General features: G+C 41.2%; 1 protein-coding gene and 1 long non-coding RNA gene across 3 annotated transcripts in view; one reads left to right on the top strand and one right to left on the bottom strand.

The window, feature by feature from the left end:
- Positions 1 to 22,942, bottom strand: part of JPH1 (junctophilin 1) — a 127,274-nt gene that overhangs the window by 22,524 nt on the left and 81,808 nt on the right. For both annotated transcript variants that reach the window (XM_006131548.4, XR_012901368.1), the window contains one exon: positions 18,589 to 18,707. In XM_006131548.4, the coding sequence (XP_006131610.4) occupies positions 18,589 to 18,707 (119 nt within the window). Of the gene's footprint in view, positions 1 to 18,588; positions 18,708 to 22,942 lie in introns of those variants that run through there.
- On the top strand, positions 10,781 to 12,372 carry LOC112547177 (uncharacterized). The gene is made up of 3 exons (XR_003090921.2): positions 10,781 to 10,898; positions 12,026 to 12,109; positions 12,234 to 12,372. It is a non-coding gene; the product is annotated as an uncharacterized LOC112547177 (long non-coding RNA).

Here is a 22,942-nt window from a genome sequence, read left to right as displayed (position 1 = left end):
CCACACTGTCAGAATGCGATGGGTGTAATTATATTAGCAGATCCATTGCTCACTGAAGACAGTGAAGTGCCTAAGTGAAGAATGTATTGCTAATATTTATACCACCTCTGTGCCTGACGTGCAAAACCCAGATTGGAGCCCCACTGTGAACTTTCCATAGTAAGAAAGACTGAAAAGCTTAAAATCCTAATATATAAGGCAGAAAAATGGCAGCAAAAGGAAACCACAAATCCCCATTTTACAGATGAGGAATTGAGGCACAGCAAAAATCCATTAAGCATGTGCTGAACTGAATAGTCAGTTGCCATCAGAACTGTGCTTGTACTTAAGAACTTTGCTGTATCATGGGCTAAGTGACAGCCCAAAGCCACAAAAAGTGCCTTGAACTCTCGTCTCCTGAATCTCAGTCCAATAACTACAAGACCACACTCCAGATTGGCCCTCAGAAACAACACCTAGGTACATAGATATGGCATGCCACTGTGGTTTAGTTGAGTGTTACATTTACTGATTTAAAAAGTAATTACTATATTCATTCCGGTCTGGAAGACAGAAATACATCATTAGGCAAATACGTGGGTCATTAGTGTGTTGTACCCTGCAGCAAAGCAATAGCTGAAGCTCTAGTTTTTCAACAGTGTATTACAACTATTGATTACTGTTCACTGTATGAGGAATAAGTTAGTGAAAATTCTGTCACTTTTTGTTAGCCTGTGAGTGGATCGATGTTTTTCAGTAGCACTGCAGTGGCTAACAATATCTGCAGTAAAATCATCAGTCATTTTATGCTCTGCTGAATATTTATGACTTAAGTCTGACTTCATCTAAGATGTATTAGAGAGCTCCTATCCTGCAAGTCCCCAACATGGAGAATGCTCACTGACTTCTTCAAGACTCTCTCATGGTAGAAACTTGCAGGGTATAACCTTTATGTGTAAGCCACTCATGGAAGTCAGGATGATAATTGTGGGGGAAGGAAATAAAAATAACCCCCTTATCAGTCTCTTAAACTAAGTCATTTCAGTGAATCAGCACAGTGAAAATAACTATATTCAGGAAACTTTAGAAAGACAGTATTTTTTATTACTACTTCATTGTGGATGTATGTGAAAGGAGGAGAAGCTGTAATTAAAGACTTCGGTGGCTGTTTTATTGTAATATTTCTAAAGGTTAAATTATGGAACAAAGAGCTTTTATACTGCTAGGCAGCACAAGTCAATGAAGGGCTGTTTATAGGCATAAGTAAAATGAGTTGCTGGGATCAGTGGATAGTTCTGTCCACATTATCAGTTACTATGGTTGTGGATTTATTTATGTGTGGTGAGATTTGCTGGCAGTATCCGTACAATGGCCAAGGACTGAATGGACCTGGAGGCTAATGATTCAATCCTTCAAGGTGCTGATCTTCTTCAAGTAGTAAACACCTTGCAGGATCAAGCACGAAAGTATTCTCACTCCTACAGATGGTTTCCATTCTTGGTCATATCTGAAGCGTGTTGGTGGAGAACATGGTAGAACTAATGCGTTTCAGTGAACTCAAATTATATACAAAATAGACAAAACAACACAATATTCTCATTGGCATGTTCCATCTTGATCACATTATATAAATAGTCAGATTAAGTCTGCACAAGATCTGAGCAAGTTTTGAGCAACAGTCAGATCAGGACTTAAAGAAACAATATAACTTCACTTGTACATCTTCTACTATATATTTGAGAGTTTCTCTATCTGCAAGTCTGTCTATTTGTTGAAGAACTTATTCTAAATGGTAAAAGCTAGGACCAGGAAAATGGGATATGCCTGGAATGGGATTGTTTCTCAGAAAACAATACTAAAAAGAGAGACAGAATCACCAGGCAGATGAAAGGAACTGGTTTAGGGACGTGCCCCCTCCATAATCAGGGACTGGCCCAGCTCCAAGCCTCCCACCCCCATGCACCTTTTAAGAAAGGTGGGGGGAGTGACGCTCCCCCCCCCCATTTCAGACAGGAACATTGCTGGCGGTTCACCTTTGCCAGGGAGCAAGGGAAAATTGCAGAGTTTGCTGCATGTCTCACTGTCTGGGGACCTCAAGGGGCAGACAAACATAAACCTGTTCCAGCTGGGGCCAGGGAGGATGTGTGTGTGTGTGGGGGGGAAAGGGTGAAGCTCCCACAGCACCTCCGATATGTATGGAAACATTGCTGAATGTTCCCCTTTGTCAGTGTGCTGCATTCCTCACTCTGTATGGGGAGCACAGGCAGATGAACCAGGACCTGCCCCAGCCGGAGGACTTGCACCCATCCCCCCCCCCGGCTTTGCCTGCTGGAGCTGTAGTGGCCGTGGAGAGGTGCTTCTCACCTGGCTCCAAACTGCTGCTTTGACAGAAGGCTGGGGTTGTTCTCTCTCCTTCCAGGGCAGCCTGGACACTGAATCCCTTATCCCCAGCCCCACCCTAGAGCAATGACTTAAGTGAGGCATATACATTTTCATTTTATTTTCCAAAAACAAAAATTGAGTTAAGGATCTGAGCAAAGCCGGGTAACTCTTCTAGTCTTTCATGAGAACTGAACCTGAGAACACTGTTCATACAAGTGTGTAGATTAAAAATGAGCAATAGCAGGAGGAGAGAGAAATATAAGATCAGGCGAAGGATAGAATACAATTTCATCTTGAATTTGAAAGGAATGAAATAGCTGATGAGACAGCATTCAGAGCTCTTTACAAAGAACCTTAGGTCAGAAGCCAATCTGCATTTTCAACCTCTAGCTGGTTGGTCAGTATAGCCAGGAAGTCATTAAACTTTACTCCACTGCAGTGCATTTTAAAATTGTCTTTGCCTGCCTGGCAATAGCATATATTTCTTATTGTTAGCTCTATCATTAGGATGTCTCAGGGTTAACAGGGTTAATTTGCCCAGACAGGCAAATTAAAGACAAAAAGCCATCTCTATGCGATATAGTTTGGTCAACAAAAGTTACAGTGATGTAATGCTGTTGATCTTTGCATATTGCTTGGGTCTGTACACATCTAGTTGCATGTTTTGGTCCTGCATGGACTCAACAAAAGTGCCATGTAAAATGGAGTGAACTACAGCCTTGTGGGACACTTTTGCAGTGCTTTGTGAAATACTAGTGATTTGCTCAGGGATCTTGGGGAGCCAGGGTCAAATTTCTACCACACCACTTTCAACATTCCATAATGTGTTCCACAGCTCAACACTTGCATGCTGCTTTCTCTCTCTGCCATATTTCTGGCAGAAGCCTGAGTTCTGAGTGGCTCAGCGCAATTCTCACGATTGTTGCAAACAGAGAATACACAATTCTCTGGAATTTGCAGAACCTGAGCAAGTACTATTATTACTGGGATTGTAAAGAGGAAGAGGTGAAGACATTCAAGTGCAAAAACTGGACGCTTACTGACAACTGGGAAAAAATGCCAGGTTGTTGCTGCTGTTCAGCAAGCAGCTACACACAGTGGATTTCTGTTTCTGGCTCAAGAAATGAGCACTGATTGAGAGTCTAACAGGATAAGGTATATTTGGACGCAAAAGATTACATTTTGGATTGGTGTCCTAAGCTCACCCCGACCTACAGCATAAGACACCAAAATGACAGCGGCATTGTCAGTGAGATGCAAGAGGCAACCAGACTCTTGCAACTCCAGACTGCTATCAGTCAGTGGGCAATCAGACTGGGAAAAATCCACAATGAGGGCCATTGTCATCCAGGTGCCCAATACCATCTCTTGCTACACAGGACTGTGACCCTGATTAATAAAAAGGATATAGTGGATAGATTTGCAACAATGGTGTTCCTGCATTGCAGTGGTTTGGTAGACACACCCATATCACTATTCTGGTGCCAGGCCCTTTTGCCACTGAGTACATCCACAGAAAAAGATACTTTCCCATAGTTACGCAAGTGCTAGTGGATCACTGTGTGTGCTTGATTAATATCAATGTGGCCTGGCCAGGGAAAGGAGCATGATGCTCACCTCTTCAAGGACATGGGGCTTTTCAAAAGCTGTGAGTAGGATGTATTTCATGAGCAGCAGATTACCACTGTTGATACTGCACTAGCTATTGTAAGGTGCCCAACCTATCCCTTGCTCCTATGATTCATGAATCTTTGCAGTGGCCAGCACCAAAGAAAGATTATATACAGTTAAATTCACTTTTGATAAACTACAGAGATGGCAACACTGTTTTCTTAGTAAATTGGAACTCAGCAAGGCAAACATGCCCTTGGCTGTAGCTGCATGTTGTGTCCTGCAAAGTATCTGTGATGTGAGGGGGAAAAAACAACTGCCACAAGTGAAAAGACATCGTGGTTACACTGTCTGCTGAATTTCAACATCCCAAACCCAAGGTTATTAGAAGAGCCAACTGCAGAGCTGCGTGGGTGAGGGAGGCCTTAAAAATACCTTTAAAAGTAAGCCACAGTAGTGTTGTCTGATGAGTTTATGAAATATGATCTCTCATGTGTATGGAGCTGAGTCAAGGAAGGGGATCAGACTGACGTAAAGCAGAAATGGTTGTCAACAGGAGGGGTTACCTCGGAGGTGGCCAATAATTGGAAAGGCTGCTGAATCTTGTAACATCTGAGTTTATTGCCTGAGCAAATCCAGTATGCCCTGATATGCTTCTTGGTCCTTTTCCATCTTCTGCAGCAAACAATAGTCAAGTAAGCAATCAAAAGTCAATGAATTCATTCGCTAAGCTTGCAGACAGGGTGGACACCATTTTTAAATGGGGAAGGATGGTGGAGATGGAGGAGAAGAAGGGAGGCAGGGACAGAAGATTTTGGGCGGTGAAAAGCAAAAAAGTGATAAGGAATACGACATATGAACATTTACTCAAGTGCTCTTCTAATTCACCAGTGGGGTCATTTGTGCTTGTCTGTTAGGACTGGCTTGCAGGGGAGTTTCAAACAGCTCCTGGCTTATAGCATGATTTGAGTTCCCTGCCATGTTGCCCACCTTCTCTCCTTTCACAGGTGAGGTCTCTGCCTTGGGCTACTGCAAAGTGTCCATGTTGAATACAAGGTCCTGGTGCAGGCACTGTCAACTATGGCATGCAGTTTGTTGTAAAAGCAGCAGCTTTATGGGGCATTAGCAGATTTCTTCTTGTTTTCCCTTGCCCTTTGGGATCTCTGGTGAGATTCTTTTGTTTTCATACTACATAGCTGCTCAGGCCTATGGTGCTCCCATTTCAGCATCCCCTGTGCATGTCGATGTTGATATTTCAATGATTGTTCCATAGCTGTGCTTGTACAGCATCTTCTCTCCAGTAGATCAAAGACTTCTTGCTTGCTTCAGGCAGAAGCACATTTAATAGAGATCTGTGTGCATGGAGTTGGCATAGTCATATGTACACAGCAAAGGTGAGCAGGTAGGTGTGCTCAGGTGGGCAATCCGGAAAAGGCATTTCAAAAACATGTGTACATTTAAAAAGGGGATGGAGTGGGCTGGTTTGTATGACCCCTGGACAGTGGCACTGAAAATTGTGACTGGAGAAGCCACTGGTGCAGGGACAGAGCAATGTGCAATGGCTGCTCGAGTACTTGTGTTGATCCAAACAGTTCTCGATGTGTACACTTGCATTGTGCATACCTAAGATGGTCAATCATTGCTTTGCATCACTTGGGAAGGTGCTGTTATTGCATCACTATAACATGATACTTATATTCAAGGGAAACAAATTTTGGGGGAAACACATGAACAAGTAGGTTGATGCAATTATATGTACATTAACCTAACTTTGTAGTGCATACAGGCCAGAGGAAAGAAAGGATATAGCAAATTTTGTTCATTACTAAAGTGCCCGAGATCATACCTAAATTTCAGAAATTATCTTGTATTCTTCCAAACCCTCCCAGTTCTCCATCAACTCCACACACAACTTACAACCTCTCCATCCTCAAATTATTTCCCCACTAGATTTGGGATTCTGTGTCCCTGGTTAATGGTCTTGCTTCTTTTATCATTACTCTTTCTCCCTCCTCCACCATCAGAGGAAATAGTGATGCCAGTGCCAGCCGACAGTTCTGCTCTTGCCTTGGAACATTGTTTAGTGTGTCCTCTAGGTATGATGTGTGTGGGGCTACGTCTAGACTACATCCCTTTTTTGGAAAAGGGATGTAAATTAGACGTATCGCAATTGAAGCGGGGATTTAAATCCCCCGCGCTTCATTAGCATAAAAATGGCTGTCGCATTTTTTCGGCATGGAGCTTTGTCAGAGAAAAGTGGCAGTCTAGACACTGATCTTTCGAAAAATAAAGCCTTTTTCGAAAGATGCCTTATCCCTTATTTTTTGAAAGATCAGCGTCTAGACTGCCGCTTTTCTCCGACAAAGTTCCGTGCAGAAAAAAAGCGGTAGCCATTTTTATGCTAATGAAGCGCAGGAGATTTAAATCCCTGCTTCATTAGCAATTGCGATACATCTAATTTACATCCCTTTTCCGAAAAAAGGGATGTAGTCTAGACGTAGCCTGTGTGAAATTGTTGTGATTGGGCCCTTTGCATGCAATGTCAGAGGTGAGCCAAAATATCTTTTGAGACTGATATGACTTAACATGATGTTGTACAATAGTAAGACTGTGCTATAATCTGACAGCATCATGTTATCATGCTGTGACCTAAATGTGTGAGGAAAAACTTTAAAAGGTGGCATCCCCAAATCCCCATTTGGCTCTAAAGCAGTCTCAAACTCATATCTTCCTCTCTCACACAAAGTACAAGAGACTAATTTTTATTTTAACTGCTATGAGACTTTAGCTACTATGTATCCATGTGGAAAAATACTTATTCATTATGCTCATGTAACCACCTCGGGGCAGATTTGAACCTGGGACCTCAGGGTAGGAGCCTCTACAACTTGAGCTATAAAGCCAGCTGACTCTCATCTTAGACCACTTACAGCAAGAGATAAGAAGGGAGCTCTACCGGCTAATTGCCACTACAGGGGACAGTGAACCACACTCACTAGATGTGTGGGTTACACTTAAATACAGTACATCAAGTTTTCCCTCTGAAATACATACTGCATTTCTTTTCTGAGACCAATATCATAGTGTACTACAAACTTCCAAGTAATTTTGCTACATCTAGTTCTTTCAAAACCTCTCATGGTGCTTAACTCTCCTATGCCACCCAAACAATATGGCATATATTCCAATCCTACAATCAAACACACAATTTGACCTGCTTCAAGCCAAACTCCAAAAGTGCTTAGTCACTTATTTACAGGCCATGTACAGGCCTGGCCGAAGTCAGTTCCCAAAGCAGTAATTTATTCTGCTTTGCTGTTGGTATGGTTTGGAGAATGGCTGCTGTACTTCTTAACCTCCTGCCTTTCAGAGATAAATGAAACAGAAATGACTTTGTTAGCATCACATAAGGTATTTCTAATCTCGCAAACCATAAGAACATATCGCAAAGGCTAAAATGCCATTCAAGCATTATCTGACTTGATACAGAAAGTATAAAAATGTAGGTGAACTTGAATAAAATGTTCCAAGTTGTGTGCAGCACCATTTTAACAGCATGGTAAACAAGTTTATCCAACAGGGAAACTTTGAAAGAAAGCATTTCTCAATTGATTAATGCAGCATCAGTTCCTTCCACCAGTTCCTGCAAAGCAACCTTAAGTGCAAGTTTCCTCATCATTCTCTTGAGTACAATACTTAGGTTGGATTTTTGCACATAATATCCATAGAGGTTTTCAAATTAGTAAAATAAGACTAATTTCTCATTAAAATAAATCTTAAAAGCAACATTTTCAAAAAGTTCCAAATACGTATTTACAAAATGGACAATATGAATTAAGGGGCTTGATCTGATGGTGTAAATAATAAAATAGTAAATCTCTCAAATGGGTATCAATAAGTACTTAACAACAGTGTTTGTGTCCTTTCTGTGTTCTTTATGACTATGTCTACTCTGCTATGTCAGCTGGCTCAGGCTAAATGGCTCAGGCTAATGGGGCGCCTCGCTGCAGTGTAAACATGCAGGCCTGGGATGGAGTCTGGGCTCAGCGACCCTCCCACTTTGCCCCTGTCTACACTGCAATTAAATAACCTCTTAGCTCCAGTCTGCTGGTATGGGCCAGCTACAGATTTATAACTGGAATGCAGACATGCCCTCTTACTATCCTAGCAAATGATTAGAGCAGGAGACATTTTTTGTAAACAGCATGTTTTGAACTCATGTGAGTATCTGCACTGTAAATTAGGGCCTAATCTTCCAACAGCAGGGCCCTACACATCTATGGTACCACACCTGGAAATGCTGGGATCTCACATGAAAAATGGCACTGAGTAATACATTTCTCTGCTACACCATGCTGGGACATTAGTTCATTGTCTCAGGGGAAAGAATGGAACTTATTGAACACTGCTTCCTGCAGGCATTTTATTTCCTAAGTATCCCTTTACAAATCAGGACTGACTGTACTTAGTTTATATTTGATAAGATCATACTCCAATGAGCTCTGGCTCTGAGGGTAGAACAGGCTTAATTTTTCCTGGCAAAATAACTTACATATGTTGTAATCAAGATGAGTGCTACTGATTTTTAAAGGATAACTGAGTTCCTGAACAGCTCCCACACAGACAGCTCCTTTATATGGGACAACGGTCAAGCTAGTGTTAGGCTTTACAAATATAACAACCCCTTTAAAATATTTAATTTCATTTTGGCTTCTTGGGAGCACAGTGCAGTTATTAGAACCCGACGTAATTTATTCATTCTAGAAATGTTCTGAAAAGTAACCCTTCTCATGTTTTGTAAGAATGTGAATACATACATCAAAAAGTTTTAGACAACATATTTGTGTTCTGTTTTTAAAATGGTTTGTATCAAACAAGAAATCTATCGCATACTTTCAACGATGTGCCGACATCTTCAGGTCTGACAACAGTGAAAAGAAGTAAACATGTATTTGTCACCAAAAGAAGCAGGTATGACTGAATATATGCAAGGAGCAGGTATGTGGCATAAAAGCTGTTTTTACAGAGAGTTGTCACAGTGGAATGACACTTGATTTTTTTGTAACATTTCTTTGAATACCTTCTGGCTTATCTACATATTTGTAGTGTTGTGGTGCCCCCAAATAACCTTAGTAGTCCAGGTGCAGTGTCACCAATCACGTGGAGAAGGGACTAATACCTTCCTTCTCCATGACGTGCTGTCTTTGCGTGTACAGCCTAAAATAGCATTAGCTATTTTGCTGCTGTATCACATTTCAAGTGCCTGGGTCTGATTCTGCTCCCAAGAGAGTTTGGCAACTGACTTCAGTGGGCACACGATCATATCTCATATCTAATATGCTGACTCCTGTCACTCCTATTTTTCTTTGACACTACTACTGGTGGTCAAATTTCTTTCTTCCATTTTAAACATTCAGGTTGATGATTTCAACCTAATGTGTTATCTCGAATTTGTCTCAGATACAGATTATTTAGAGCCAAATTATGAATCCCTAACCTGTACTGGTGAGCAGTTACTCCTGAGAATGGTAACACTGATTTCTGTTTCCCAGTAATTATTTCCAGTCCACGTTTGTAACTTCAACTAACTCCTTTGCTTTTCTCTGTCATCACTTGCACTTGCATCACCTCATTTTACTGTCACCATCTGACATAATGTGTGTGCCTCTTTTACATTTAATGAATGGAGACACTAACAAGGATATACCTCTACTTCCTGTGTCATCTCTTCCCTGTAGTCTCTGAGGACAAACAAACAAACAAACAAAAAAGTAATAGTACAATGACAGACAGTTTTTCCATTCATGTGCCAATGCTCATATTTACACCAATTCAAATATTTTTTTTCTAAAAAGAGAATTATAAAGTTAATAGATAAGTGAATTCAGTAATTGTAATATCTTGTTTTAGCAAAGCATGGCTTTACAGTAGTTTCTTGTGAAGTCATATTTGACAGTTTCCATAGCATTGGTCTGGTATGTCTTGTTCTTGAAAAAGCCAAGCTATTTATTGCTCATGGTTCTGTTAACTACAGTATTTTCCCCCTCGTAACATGTGTTGTATAACTCCATCAAAGATCTGGTTGAACTTGGGCATTTTCAATAGGGATATAAGCCTAGGTTTATTGGTTAGTTGAGCAGACTATTTGCATTTCCTCCCCATCCCTGCTGCCTCTATCAGAGTTTGGGCCCACCCTGGCACCCCACAGGCAGGAGCTACTGCTGGAACAGCCTGTGCTTGTGGCCAGCTTGAGCCACCATGGAACTACCCCAACTTAGGATAGGCTTGCTCTTGAAGTGCAAATTCTTGATCTAGACTAGAGCTTCCGTCCCCGCCAAGAGGTGAGACCTCATGGTATTGTTTTAATCTAATGAGAAACACATGCAACTCAATACAAAAATAATAAACCTTACACACATTTCCCTGCCATAGTTTCCTTATTATTCTAGAACATTCTCTGGAGCCTTTCCTCCAGATTCCATAGTTTCCTCCCCATTCTAGAACACCCTTCTGATGATACTCATGTCGATCCCTGAACCATGGAGCCTCTTCCCTTAGGTTAGCTTGTGTTCTCTGATCTTGGTTGGTTCTGCAGCTAAATCTAATCCTCCTCTTTTGAAAGCATTCCTATTTCTTCTCATCTCCTGCCAAATTATCTTGTCTCTCTCTCCAAAGCCTTCTCCTTATGAGTCCTTTTAAAAACTCCTGCTTTATTACGTCTGTCCCTTTGTTCTGTTTGAGAATTTTCCACTTTTTCTACTTCCTCCTCTTTGCAGACATGTTGGATTAGTAAATATACAAACCAACCCTTGAGCATCTCATGTCAATCCATTTACCACACAGTCTTACAAAGCCAACAGAAATTACCACAACCTTAGTAATACTTCAGGTGACTAGATTTAGGCCAGAATTACAACAAACTATGGGTAAGAAATTTTAAACAAGAATGAAGTATGCAAGTTGGGGTGGGAGAGAAATTGTATCTTTCATGCCGCTGTGTATTGCTCCTGTGTCTCAGCCCATCTCTGACTGCATCATTGTGCTTCTAGTGCAGGGGTGGCCAATCCATTACAGACAAAGAGCCAAAATAGTCATGGATACAGCTCAAAGAGCCGAGGGAAAGTTGTTGAGCAAAACAAAACAAAAACACCGCTGCCCCTTTAACAGCCTCATGTGGCCCAAGCAGGCTTTCATTGGCCAGAAAGTTGTTGAGCAAAAACACCAAAAAAACCCAACTCGCTGCCCCATGTGGCACAGAACGCCAAGTAGCCTATCCAGTGTACCTATAGGCGCCCATCCCCGGCTCCGCCAGGGGTTCCACAGCAGAGCTGTCTGAATAACCAGACCCCACCCCCCAGCTTCCCTGGAACTAAACTTTGTGGCTGCCAAAGCCGGGCAGCACAGCTGACACCAGGAGTGGGCTGGAGTAAGCCCACACCACTTCCACCTTGCTGCCCAGAATGGAAACAGGGCTCTTCAGCACCGAGGCTCCAGGCTTTCATGTTATTTATCTTTGCAATCATACTTATGTACTGTATTCCCAATATGGTGTCTAATTTCAGAAAAGGTAAATGTCTGGACTTAAATGGTATTTCAATATTCATGAGTCAGACTGACATCTCACTCTTACAATTTGCTAATTTGTTTTACTGCTTTATTCCCTTTCCATTCTCCTTCTAAACTACAGTATAACAGACAAGACATATTGACACCTGTTGTGTAATAATTAAATGGATAAACAAGTACATCTAATTGTTCAATTGGAATGTAAAGGGAATCTTGGTAAGGGGCGAGCTAAAATTGTTTAAATTCGTAAGTGTAAATTGGACTCCACGTTGTATGAATATTGCCTCCTACTCAGTACAGAGTTTGAGGTCTAAGAATTTAACAACCTGATCCAAAGATTCACATGGATTTCACTGGGCTTAGGACTCAGGAGAAGAAGAGAGGATTTGGCTAAAAGAGAAAAGACACAATCAGTTGTTTAAGGGGAAAAATCTGTATTTCAGACAGGAGACTTTAACTTTCACTCACTTTCTCTTTCTTAATGTAGATCGTTGATATCCCATGTGCAGCCATATATGCCTTGCTGACAGACTACTTGCTTATCACACATACAGCTCTAGCCAAGAAGAGGGTAAAATTACATTTTCCCACAATATCTATTCCCCCCCCCCCCAAGACAATTCAATGCAATTAAAGACTGTGTCTTAACTACAGTCATGGAAATTGAGACTATTTCATGCTTCATTATCTTTCAGTAATACCAAATAGGACTCAGCGGAGATGCTGTCGTATAAACCTAATAGGCTCGGGCAACTGAGAAGCTGCTATGAAGGAGACAATGGCGACTTTGTTTTCTTTTAAGCACGCATAACCCCAGAATTATTTTGAATAATAGTTCTTTGAGAAGGATATATAAATATTATTATGGACATTGTTTGTTTATCATTGTTAATGATACACAATAATAAAAAGGTGCTTCATCAGTCATGATTATGATATATTGGAAATACTGAAACTTACACTGCAGCATGCTGTGAGGTTCAGAACTAGATGATACCAGATAGGAGTGATATATTTGAGCAAAACATTCAGCACTTTCAGCCTGAAACTGGATATAGTGAAATTCACGCACTTTTGAGGAGATTCACAGATGCACAATATAACACATTATACTACAAATCCTATGCTGTGTTGCACCTGATGTGGGATACTTAAAATTTGATCAAAATCTTTGAATATTTCAGTCTCTTAAAACTTTCTAAGAAAAGGATCTGAAAATAAAATATACATCACATGTCTGGAATTGTTTATAATGCATTAGGAAATGTAAAGATTCATAAAACCTGATCTTTCTGTCTAACTACACAGGTTGTAAATGTTCCCTCTCTAATATATAGAGCCTATTATACCCCTTTTACCTCAGAATCAAGGTATGTTAAACAACAATACTTTTGATCTCCAGGGTCAGGATTCACCTTGACACACGTTAGCATTTACTATTTGGCTACCAAGGCCCCTATGTCTCTCAATCTTGGGAACTTCTAGCACCTCTCCACTTGTAGTCTTCCACATTTCCTACTATAGAATCATATAACCTTAGAACTGGAAGGGACTTCAAGAGGTCATCGAGTCCAGTCCACTGCCCTCATGGTAGGTCCCAGTACCATCTAGACCAGGCATGTCAAACTCAAAGTCTACTGAGGACCGCACAAATGAAAATTGATAGCTTTCAGGGCCGCCTAGGGTTCCCAGGAGGAGGGGGGGAGAAAAAAAAAAAAGCAGTTTAGGCACCAATACTGGACACCTGACAACCCTAGTCGTAGTTATTTATTATTACAGATTATGTTTTAGGTATATTTTATAATATTACAATAATTTGATGTGTAAAGCTTATTTGCTCATATTAAATAATTTTTACATTAACTTTACATAATTTTTAATTTAAATATAAATTGAGGGTACTTTTCAATTTTGTATATGAAACATAACATATTTTGTTGAAATAAAAACAAGTATAGACCACAGTTAATCAAATAGAACAGGCTTCTGTGAAAATGTCAGACACCGTGGCGAGTAGATTACACCCCAGAAGAGCCGGTGCAGAGCGCAGAACCGCACAGCTGGAGAGCCCCGCCTCCGCTTGGCAAGCCCTGCCCATTCTAACCCAATACCCCTCACTCCCCCAGATCCAGGCCTCCCCAACCTAATGCCTCCCCTCTCCCCCAGAGCCAAGCACTCCCAGCCCCCCCAACCTAATGCCTACTCCCTCCCCCATAGCCAGGAACCCCCAACCTAATGCCTCCTCCCTTGCCCACAGCCAGGCACTTCCAGCACCCCTCAACCTAATGCTTCCCCCCTGTCCCAGAGCCAGGCTCTCCCAGCCCCCACAATCTAATACCTGGGTCCCAGAGTCGACATTGCTGCCTGAGACATTGGGGCGACGTATGCACAGAGGCCAGCTGTGAGCACCTGCTGGAGCGCCCAGCACAGAGCACCCAGCCGGAAGTGAGCATGTGCGCAGAGCAACCCAGCTGGCTCTGAGTGCCTGGTGGAGAGCCTAGCGCGGAGCGCCCAGCCGGCCATGAGCATGTACGCAAAGCAGCCCAGCCAGCCGTGAGCAGTTGCTGTGGCGCAAATTGGCCGGCTGTGAGTAGGCACTCGGCCACGTGCTCTGAGCGTCCAGCACTTCATTCTTTTATAAAAAAGTTCTGGCGGCTGCAAAACATTTTGATCAGGTGGCCTGCCAAATGCCAGTTTGACATGCCTGATCTAGACCATCCCTGATAGATGTCTATCTAACCTGCTCTTAAATATCTCCAGAGATGGAGATTCCACAACTGCCCTAGGCAACTTATTCCAGTGTTTAACCACCCTGAGAGTTAGGAACTTTTTCCTAATGTCCAACCTAAACCTCCCTTGCTGCAGTTTAAGCCCATTGCTTCTTGTCCTATGCTCAGAGGCTGAGAAAAAATGTTCTCCCTCCTTCTTGCAACACCCTTTTAGATACCTGAAAACTGATATCTCCCCTCTCAGTCTTCTCCTTTACAAACTAAACAAGCCCAATTCTTTCAGTCTTCCCTCATAGCTCATGTTCTCTAGACTTTTAATCATTCCAGTTGCTCTTCTCTGGACCTTCTCCAATTTCTCCACATCTTTCTTGAAATGTGGGGCCAGAACTGGAACACAGTACTCCAACTGAGGCCTAATTAGTGCAGGGTAGAGTGGAAGAATGACTTCTCATGTCTTGCTCACAACATTTCTGTTAATGCATCCCAGAATCATGCTTGCTTTTTTTGCAACAGCGTCATACTGTTGACTCATGTTTAACTTGTGGTCTTTCTGCAGTACAGTACTCCTTCCTAGATAGTTGCTTGCTATTCTGCATGTGTGAAACTGATCGTTCCTTCCTAAGTGGAGTACTTTGCGTTTGTCCTTATTAAACTTCATCCTATTTACCTAGACCATTTCTCCAATTTGTCCAGATCATTTTGAATTATGACCCTACCCTCTAAAGCAGTTGCAACCTCTGTCAGCTTCGTATCATCTGCAAATTTAATAAGTGTACTCTCCACTTGTTTTGTCCTTCCAGCAAGATTGTGAACCGTTAATAACCACCTTATAGTAGCCCCATCTAAGTTATATTGGCCTAGTTTATTGATAAGAATATCATGCGAGACCATATCAAATGCCTTACTAAAGTCTAGTTATACCACGTCCACTGCTTCTCCTTTCTCCACAAGACTCGTTATCCTATCAAAGAAAGCTATCAGATTGGTTTGACATGATTTGTTCTTTACAAACCCATGCTGGCTTTTACCTATCACCTTATTTTCCAGGTGTTTGCAGATGAATTCCTTAATTACTTGCTCCATTATCTTTCCTGGAACAGAAATTAAACTGACTGGTCTGTAGTTTCCGGGGTTGTTCTTATTTCCCTTTTTATAGATGGGCACTATTATTTACCCTTTTCCAGTCTTCTGGAATCTCTCCTGTCTTCCATGATTTTTCAAAGATGATAGCTAAAAGCTCAGATACTTACTCTATTAGCTCCTTGAGTATTCTAGGATGCATTTCATTAGGCCCTGGTGACTTGCAGACAACTTTTCTAAGTGATTTTTAACTTGTTCTTTTTTTATTTTATCTTCTAACCCTATCCCCTTCCCACTAGTATTCATTATGCTCGGCATTCCTTCATCAGACTTCTTGGTGAAGGCTGAAACAAAGAAGTCATTACGCACCTCTGTCAATTCCAAGTTTCCTGTTACTTTTTCTCTCTCCTCACTGAGCAGTGGACCTACCCTGTCCTTGGTCTTCCTCTTGCTTCTAATATATTTCTAGAATGTCTTGTTTCCCTTTATGTCTGTATCTAGTCTGAGTCGTTTTGTGCCTTTGCCTTTCTAATCTTGCCCCTGCATACTTGTATTGTTTGCTTATATTCATCCTTTATAATTTGTCCTAGTTTCCACTTTTTATATGACTCCTTTTTATTTTTAGATCATGCAAGATCTCCTGGTTAAGCCAAGGCAGTCTTTTGCCATACTTTCTAGCTTTCCTATGCAGCAGAATAGTTTGCTTTTGGGCACTTAATAATATTCTTTTGAAAAACTGACAACTCTCTTCAGTTGTTTTCCCCCTTAGTTTTGCTTCCCATGAGACCTTACCTACCAGCTCTCTGAGCTTACCAAAATTTGTGTTCCTGAAATCCACTGTCTCTATTTTGCTGTTCTCCCTTCTACCATTCCTTAGAATCATGAACTTTATGATTTCGTGGTCACTTTCACCCAAGCTGCCTTTTACTTTCAGATTCTCAACCAGTTCTTCCCTATTTGTTAAAATCAAATCTAGAACAGCTTCCCCCATAGTAGCTTTTTCAAACTTCTGAAATAAAAAGTTGTCTCCAATGCAGTTTAAGAACTTATTGGATAGTCTGTGCCCCCCGGTGTGATTTTCCCAACATATGTCTGGATAGTTGAAGTCCTCCATCACCACCAAATCCTGTGCTTTGGATGACTTTGTTAGTTATTCAAAGAAAGTCTCATTCACCTCTTCTGCCTTGGTAGGTGGCCTGTAGTAGACCCTTAGCATGACATCATCCTTGGTTTTTTTTTACCCCTTTTAGCCTAATCCAGAAACTCTCAACACATCTGTCTCCTACGTCCATCTCCATCTCAGTCCAACTGTGTACATTTTTAATATATAAGGCAACACCTCCTCCCTTTCCCCCCATCTATACTTCCTCAGTAAGCTGTACCCTGCTATACCAATATTCCAATCGTGTATTATCTCACCAAGTCTCTGTGATACCAACGATGTCATAGTTATATTTATTTATTAGCACTTCAAATTCTTCCTACTTATTACCCATACTTCATGCATTTGTATATAGGCATCTAAGATACTGATTTGATCATGCCTCCCAGTTCTGCCTTGTCCCCTCCTTTTTTCTCTGCTATTATAGCCAACACTCCCTCCCATTTCTTTCCCATCTCCCAGGTCTTCATGTTCTTCAGTTATCTGTGGGCTTTGGTCACCTGCCCCCATCAAACCTAGTTTAAAGCCCTCCTCTTAACCTATTTACTTTTCAGCAGGACAAATTAGTAGGAAAACTTGAGCTAAAACTTGTGCCAATCTGTATGTGAAGGCAAGCACTAGAACAGAGGTCTCCGTGCCCTGGGGGCATGGAGGAACATTTGGTGATGTAGGAGGGCATCTAGGGCCTCACATCTGCTGGCACCATGCTTTCCATGGCTCCAGCCTTAGCCCCCTTACCTCTGTGTCTATGTCCCTGACTTCTGAAACTGTGTCCTGCTCCTTGCCCTGCCAGGGTGGGATGGATAGGAGAATGATGGGGCATGAGGTAAAAAGTTTGGGAACCTCTGCCCTAGAAAGATAATCAGAGCTGTAATGCTTGACTAAGGGGGGAGAGGGGGGAATATGATGGAGGTAAGGATACAGTTAATAGGGAAGTGTTATTTACCCCTTCACATAACGCAAGAACTAGGGGGCTCCCCATGAAATTAATAGGCAGCAGTTTTAAAACAAAAGGAAATATCTCTTCACATAATGCAAAGTCAGTCATTCTATGGAACCTGTTTTTTTTTGGGGGGGGGGGATGTTGTGAATGCAAAAAGTATATCTGGATTAACACAATTGAGTAAGCATCAGGCACGACCTAGTCCTTGGTTTTTCACTTAGGGCATGTCTACACATCAGGACAAAAGTCAAAATAGCTTAATTTGGCTTTTGGCACTGTTTACACAGCAGGAAGTTGAAGGAAGAACATTCTTCCTTTGACTTCCCTTACGCCTTGTGAAATGATGATTACAGGAGCTGGCATAAGAAGTTGGTGTAAGATGTCCTCCAGCTCGCCATTATTTCCAAACAAGGGCTTACTGTGTAGACGCCCTCTTTGTTATTTTGGAATAACGTCAGTGATTCTGAAATAACGCTGCTGTGTAGACGTAGCCTCAATTCTTAGTCTAGGTAAAGCTGTCATTGACTTCCCAAGGCCAAGTAACAATTTCAGGATTTGGCCTGTAATGACAATGCCATAGACATAACTCTGAAAATTCAGTTGTATTACGTTTTCTAAAGACAGCAGTCTCAGAGGGATAGCCGTGTTAGTCTCTAACGTGTCACTGGACTACTCAGTTTTTTTATGTTACTGACTAACAAAGAGATTGCATCTTGAGCTTTCATGGGTAAAACTTACTTCATTAGATGAGTTGATAAGATGAAATGAGTTTTACCCACAAAAAGCTCATGATCCTATACCTTTGTTAATCTCTAAAGAGCAATGAGGATTACTTATTTCCTAAAGACAGAGTAAGACTTACTCTAATTTTAAAATTAAGGGAGTTGCTCAAACACATCATATTCTGATAAAGTCTTAACACTGAAATTCCAACAGTGAAAGATTTTACAGAAATCATCATTTGTTACCAAATGATAACACAATAAAAAAACCCTCTTGAACAATAAGTGCTCTTCATTGCCTACAAACAAGTATTGTTTGAATAAGTGATGAAATGCGAAATGGGCTAAACGTGTTAATTTAACAAACAATCCTTTTCTTTAAAATATATAAAAAGGAAACTATCAAAACTTTACCTGGTTGGTAGAAACTTGGTGAAAGTTCTCTGGCAACTGCTCTTGCAATATCACTTTCTTGGCGAGCAGCCTGAGCAGCCTGATCCGCAGCATCAGCTTTAGCTCTCGCATGTGCAGTTCTATACAGAGCAGAAAAGGGTTTATATGCATGGGTGCCTTTTCATTAATTGCATTAATACAACCTAGAGCAAAGTATTGTTGTCTCTGGAAAATAAATGATGAAGCACAGCCAGAAAGTTATGCTTGTTGATTCTGAGTAACTGCAAGCCAGCAAGCCTTCATATAAGTTACCCCTGAAATCTACACAAAATAACAACATGACAATTATTGGTATGTTGTAATCAATGTAAGTTGGAAGTAAAAGAAAGATATCACTGATGCTTTTGGGGGATTTTTCTTCAGTCTGCTGAGTTGCAATTTATACAAAGTTGGTTTTAACCAAGTACAGGTGGCAGGAAATATTTCCCAGTTTTAAAAGGTGTACTATGCAAAGACAAAACTGATCTGTTGCAAGGTTTCCTGCCAGTGAACCTAAACAAGCAAATGTGTATCCATTTATCAGGGAAGATGGTAATATAAGCAAATATAGTATAATGATTGCATACATTTACTTTTGATGAAGATGATATGCCAATGTATAAATAGATGCCAATCTAAGCCTCAGTATTACAGAGGATAGAGATTTAGAATAAACTGTTCCTAAAAAATAATAAAGGGCTTTATGCAGTGCATCCATATTCTTCATTTTGCAAAATTAAAATAACCTAACTGGCTCTGATAGAGGAAATAACTGATGATACAGGTATAAAAGTACCATAATGGTAAGAGATTTAGGGGGGAAAAAATCGTAATGTAGTGAGAGGAACCTGAAAATACTTCCCTCAACATTTCAGCAACCACAAATAGCTTTATAAATCAAAATATTAGAAGTAGAAAAATATCCACCTCCAAGTATCTGGGAAATCAGACAATTTGTATCAAGTAAAATTGTATAGAACGTAATTTGTTTTTAATAACATTCCTTTTACATTTAAGATGTCTTGAAGTGTTTTGCAAAATAATGAATTATATTCAGCTAGTGAAATCACTATATAGGCAAACAAAGACAACATTCTGAAGTCAAATAGGGTTTCAGGTATCTACTACACATGCTAAACAGTCTATTTACATATTTCTTTGATTATTCAGAGGTAGTTTATGATTTTTAAACTCAGCAACACATTTCTTCACAATCCCTCTGCTTATAAGTAAGGGGTGAGCATTGGCACTGTAATCTTCAACGTCTGTTAAAGTAATGCCTGCACATCCTGGGCAGTCAAAATCAGCAGTTTCTGTGCTCCCTTGAGTTGAGTGCATGTCTATGCTGCAATCAAAACCCCTCAGCTGTCTGGTATCAGCTGACCCAGGCTTACCCAGCAGGGCTATTTAATTGCAGTGTAGCCTTCTAGGCTTAGAATGGGGTCTGGGCTCAAGGTCCCAGAGAGATGGAAGGGTCGCAGAGCTTAGGCTGTCAGCTAAAAGTCAATACTGCAGTTAAATAACTCCACAGCTAAAGCCCAAGTCAGCAGTCATGGGACAAGCCACAGGTATCTAACTGAAATGTAGACATACCCAGTAGGGATATTAGTGGCTAGTTGGCTAACAATTTAACTGATAAGTAGGGGATGCTGGAGCAGCCTCTGTCCATGGGAGCTCCGTTCCTTCCCCCCACAGACAGAGGCAGCACCACAGGATGGCAGAGGTCTCTTCAGGAGCGGGGCCAGAAGCCCACTAGTAATACTAGGGGGTAGTATTTTAGTAACTGTGTAGCTGCTACAATTTTTTGCGATTACACGATTACTAAAAAGAGAAGCTACTCACTGTGCAGTAACGATTGTTCTTCGAGATGTGTGCCCCCTAAACTATTCAGTGCTTCTATCTAAGGCATTCAGTGTTCTTGTTTCTTATGCAAAGTGCACTGAGGAGGAGAGGACTGAGCTCCGTCTGAAGTAGTGCACGCAGCCTGCTTTTCCCTTGGTTCCTTCTTCGCCACTCTTAGCTACAGAGGCGGGAGCGCCGCTCTCCATTCACACATGCGCAGCCCGCCAGATCCCTGCTTCACACCAACAATGGAGCACCCACAGGGACCTCATTTGAAGGAGAATAAATGATTTCTAACATCCCCAATACCCAGATATCCTAATTGTGCTGGCCCTTATGGAGACGGGAGTGGGGGAAAGCTCTTAGTATTCTCTACTCTCCATCCCTCTCATCTCTCCACCTCCAGGGTAACTGAAGAGTTTAGTAGTGCCTATGATAAACAGTTTTATAATAAATAAGCAAAATTTTATATATTTATACTATAATTAATTACAAACATACTAGATGAATGATCACAGTATTTTATGCCTAATACAGTAATAGGTATGAAAAATAAAAACATACAGAAAAAAAATTGAAGACACTACCACTGTTGGTATGGAAGTTCATAGAAACTAGAGCAGGGGCAGGCAAAACACAGCTCATAGGCTGATCTGGCCTGCAAACCCCTGGGTCCAGCTAGCCAATGTCTCATGGCCCAGTATCTGCCTCTAGATGGGGGGCTTCATGAACTTCCTCCACCCTAAGCACAATCTTGCAGCTCCCGGAGGCTGGAAACAGGCCAGTGGGAGCTGGCTGTGCTGTGCTTGTGATGCAAGCAGTACACGTAGAATGCCCCCCAAGAGCTACATGGTGTGCAGAGAGCCCATGGCCCTTGTAGCTGGCTGCCTGAGCAGTATGAAGGAGCGCAGCAGGCAGAGAGCCTGTCTAAGGGTCCCTCTGGGCTTATGACTGGGAGCTGCCTAAGGAAAACGTCTCCCTGCCCTGTACCTACACCTGACACCCCACCCCCATTTCCTGGACCACATTTGGGTAAAAATTGTATGGTGGGCCATGAATGCTCATGCGAAGCCCCCATCCTCGCTACTTGGCTGGAGCACTGGGCAGGCAGAGAGGAACAAACCCCTGACTTTGCTCCCTGGCCAGACTGCTAGAGCGGGGCAATGGAGCTTGAGGGCTGGATTAAGAGCTTTCATAGGCCTCTGACAAGGCTAATTATGAGCCAATCGGGATCTAGAGTATATTCCTTAGAAAGACAACCAATTTTGATATAAAGACTTGAAATGACTGAATATCCACTACATCCCCACATAAATTGTTCTAACTATTAATTATCTTGTTAAAAATGTGTGGCTTATATATAGTCGGGTTTCCAGATGCTGGGTCTTGTTAATGCCTTTGCCTGTTAGTATGGCACTCCTTAACCTATTAGAAATCAGTCCTTTAAAACATCTGAAGCCAAAATGTTTCCTCAAACACAGTCAGTAAAGAGAATCAATTACGCTATTTCTGTGGCAGTTGAACTACAGTCCTCTTATAACAAAGATTTCTAGCAATGAACGAACATTATATGCTCTGTTCAAGGATGTGAAGCCTCCTAAATATCTACAGTGCGTATAGTGGAGAAGTCAGAAATCTCAAATGTAGACCTGAAAGGGACTTTAAAAAGTTATCTATTCTAGGCCCCTGCACTAAGGCAGGATCTAACAAACCCTGACAGGTGTTTAACCTGTTCTAACTCCCTTCCACAGTGATTCAGATTCTATAACTTCCCTTAAAAGCCTATTCCACTGTTTGACTATCTTTATAGTTAGAAAGTTTTTCCTAAAATATAAACAATCTCCAATGCCGTGTATTAAAACCATTTCATCTTGTCCTATCCTTTAGTAGACATGGAGAACAACTGATCATCATTCTCTTTATGTCAGCAGTTCAGTTTTAATGTCCTTGCTTTATTACAATTATATTTGGATTTAAATCAAAGGCTTTCAGTTTGAAAGAAGCCTTGGGTTTCTAAACTGTGAGTGCAACTAATATCATTTAGATATATTTTTGCTCTTTAGATTCACTAGGGTAGTTAAATGTCTAAATGACATCAATTACACCCACAGAATTGTGGGCACAAAATCAGAGGCTTTTCATAATCAGTCCCATTCGTATAAACTACAGACGTCCATCTACGTATACCTGAAAAGGGACATAAAATGAGGTGTACTGTGGGCTGATAACTTAAAGCAACATTAATGGGCAATCTGCACTAACTCTAAATGTGCTTTGTATGTCTCCCATACATCAGCTGTTAGGAATCCAACAGCAAAATGTATAACATTTACCTCAATTTAAATTCAATTTAAAACTCTCCATTGTTCTATAACCTACAGATCATTTTATATCTTCACAGAATCCTCTGATTGTTTATAATGCCTGTTAGTTTAGAGTCATCTGTACATGTGATCACCATATAATTTACTGTACTTCTCCAGCACATTACTGA

This window comes from Pelodiscus sinensis, chromosome 2, assembly GCF_049634645.1.
Source record: "Pelodiscus sinensis isolate JC-2024 chromosome 2, ASM4963464v1, whole genome shotgun sequence".
NCBI classification, from domain to species: Eukaryota; Metazoa; Chordata; order Testudines; family Trionychidae; genus Pelodiscus; species Pelodiscus sinensis.
This window is presented reverse-complemented; position numbering and strand designations above follow the sequence as displayed.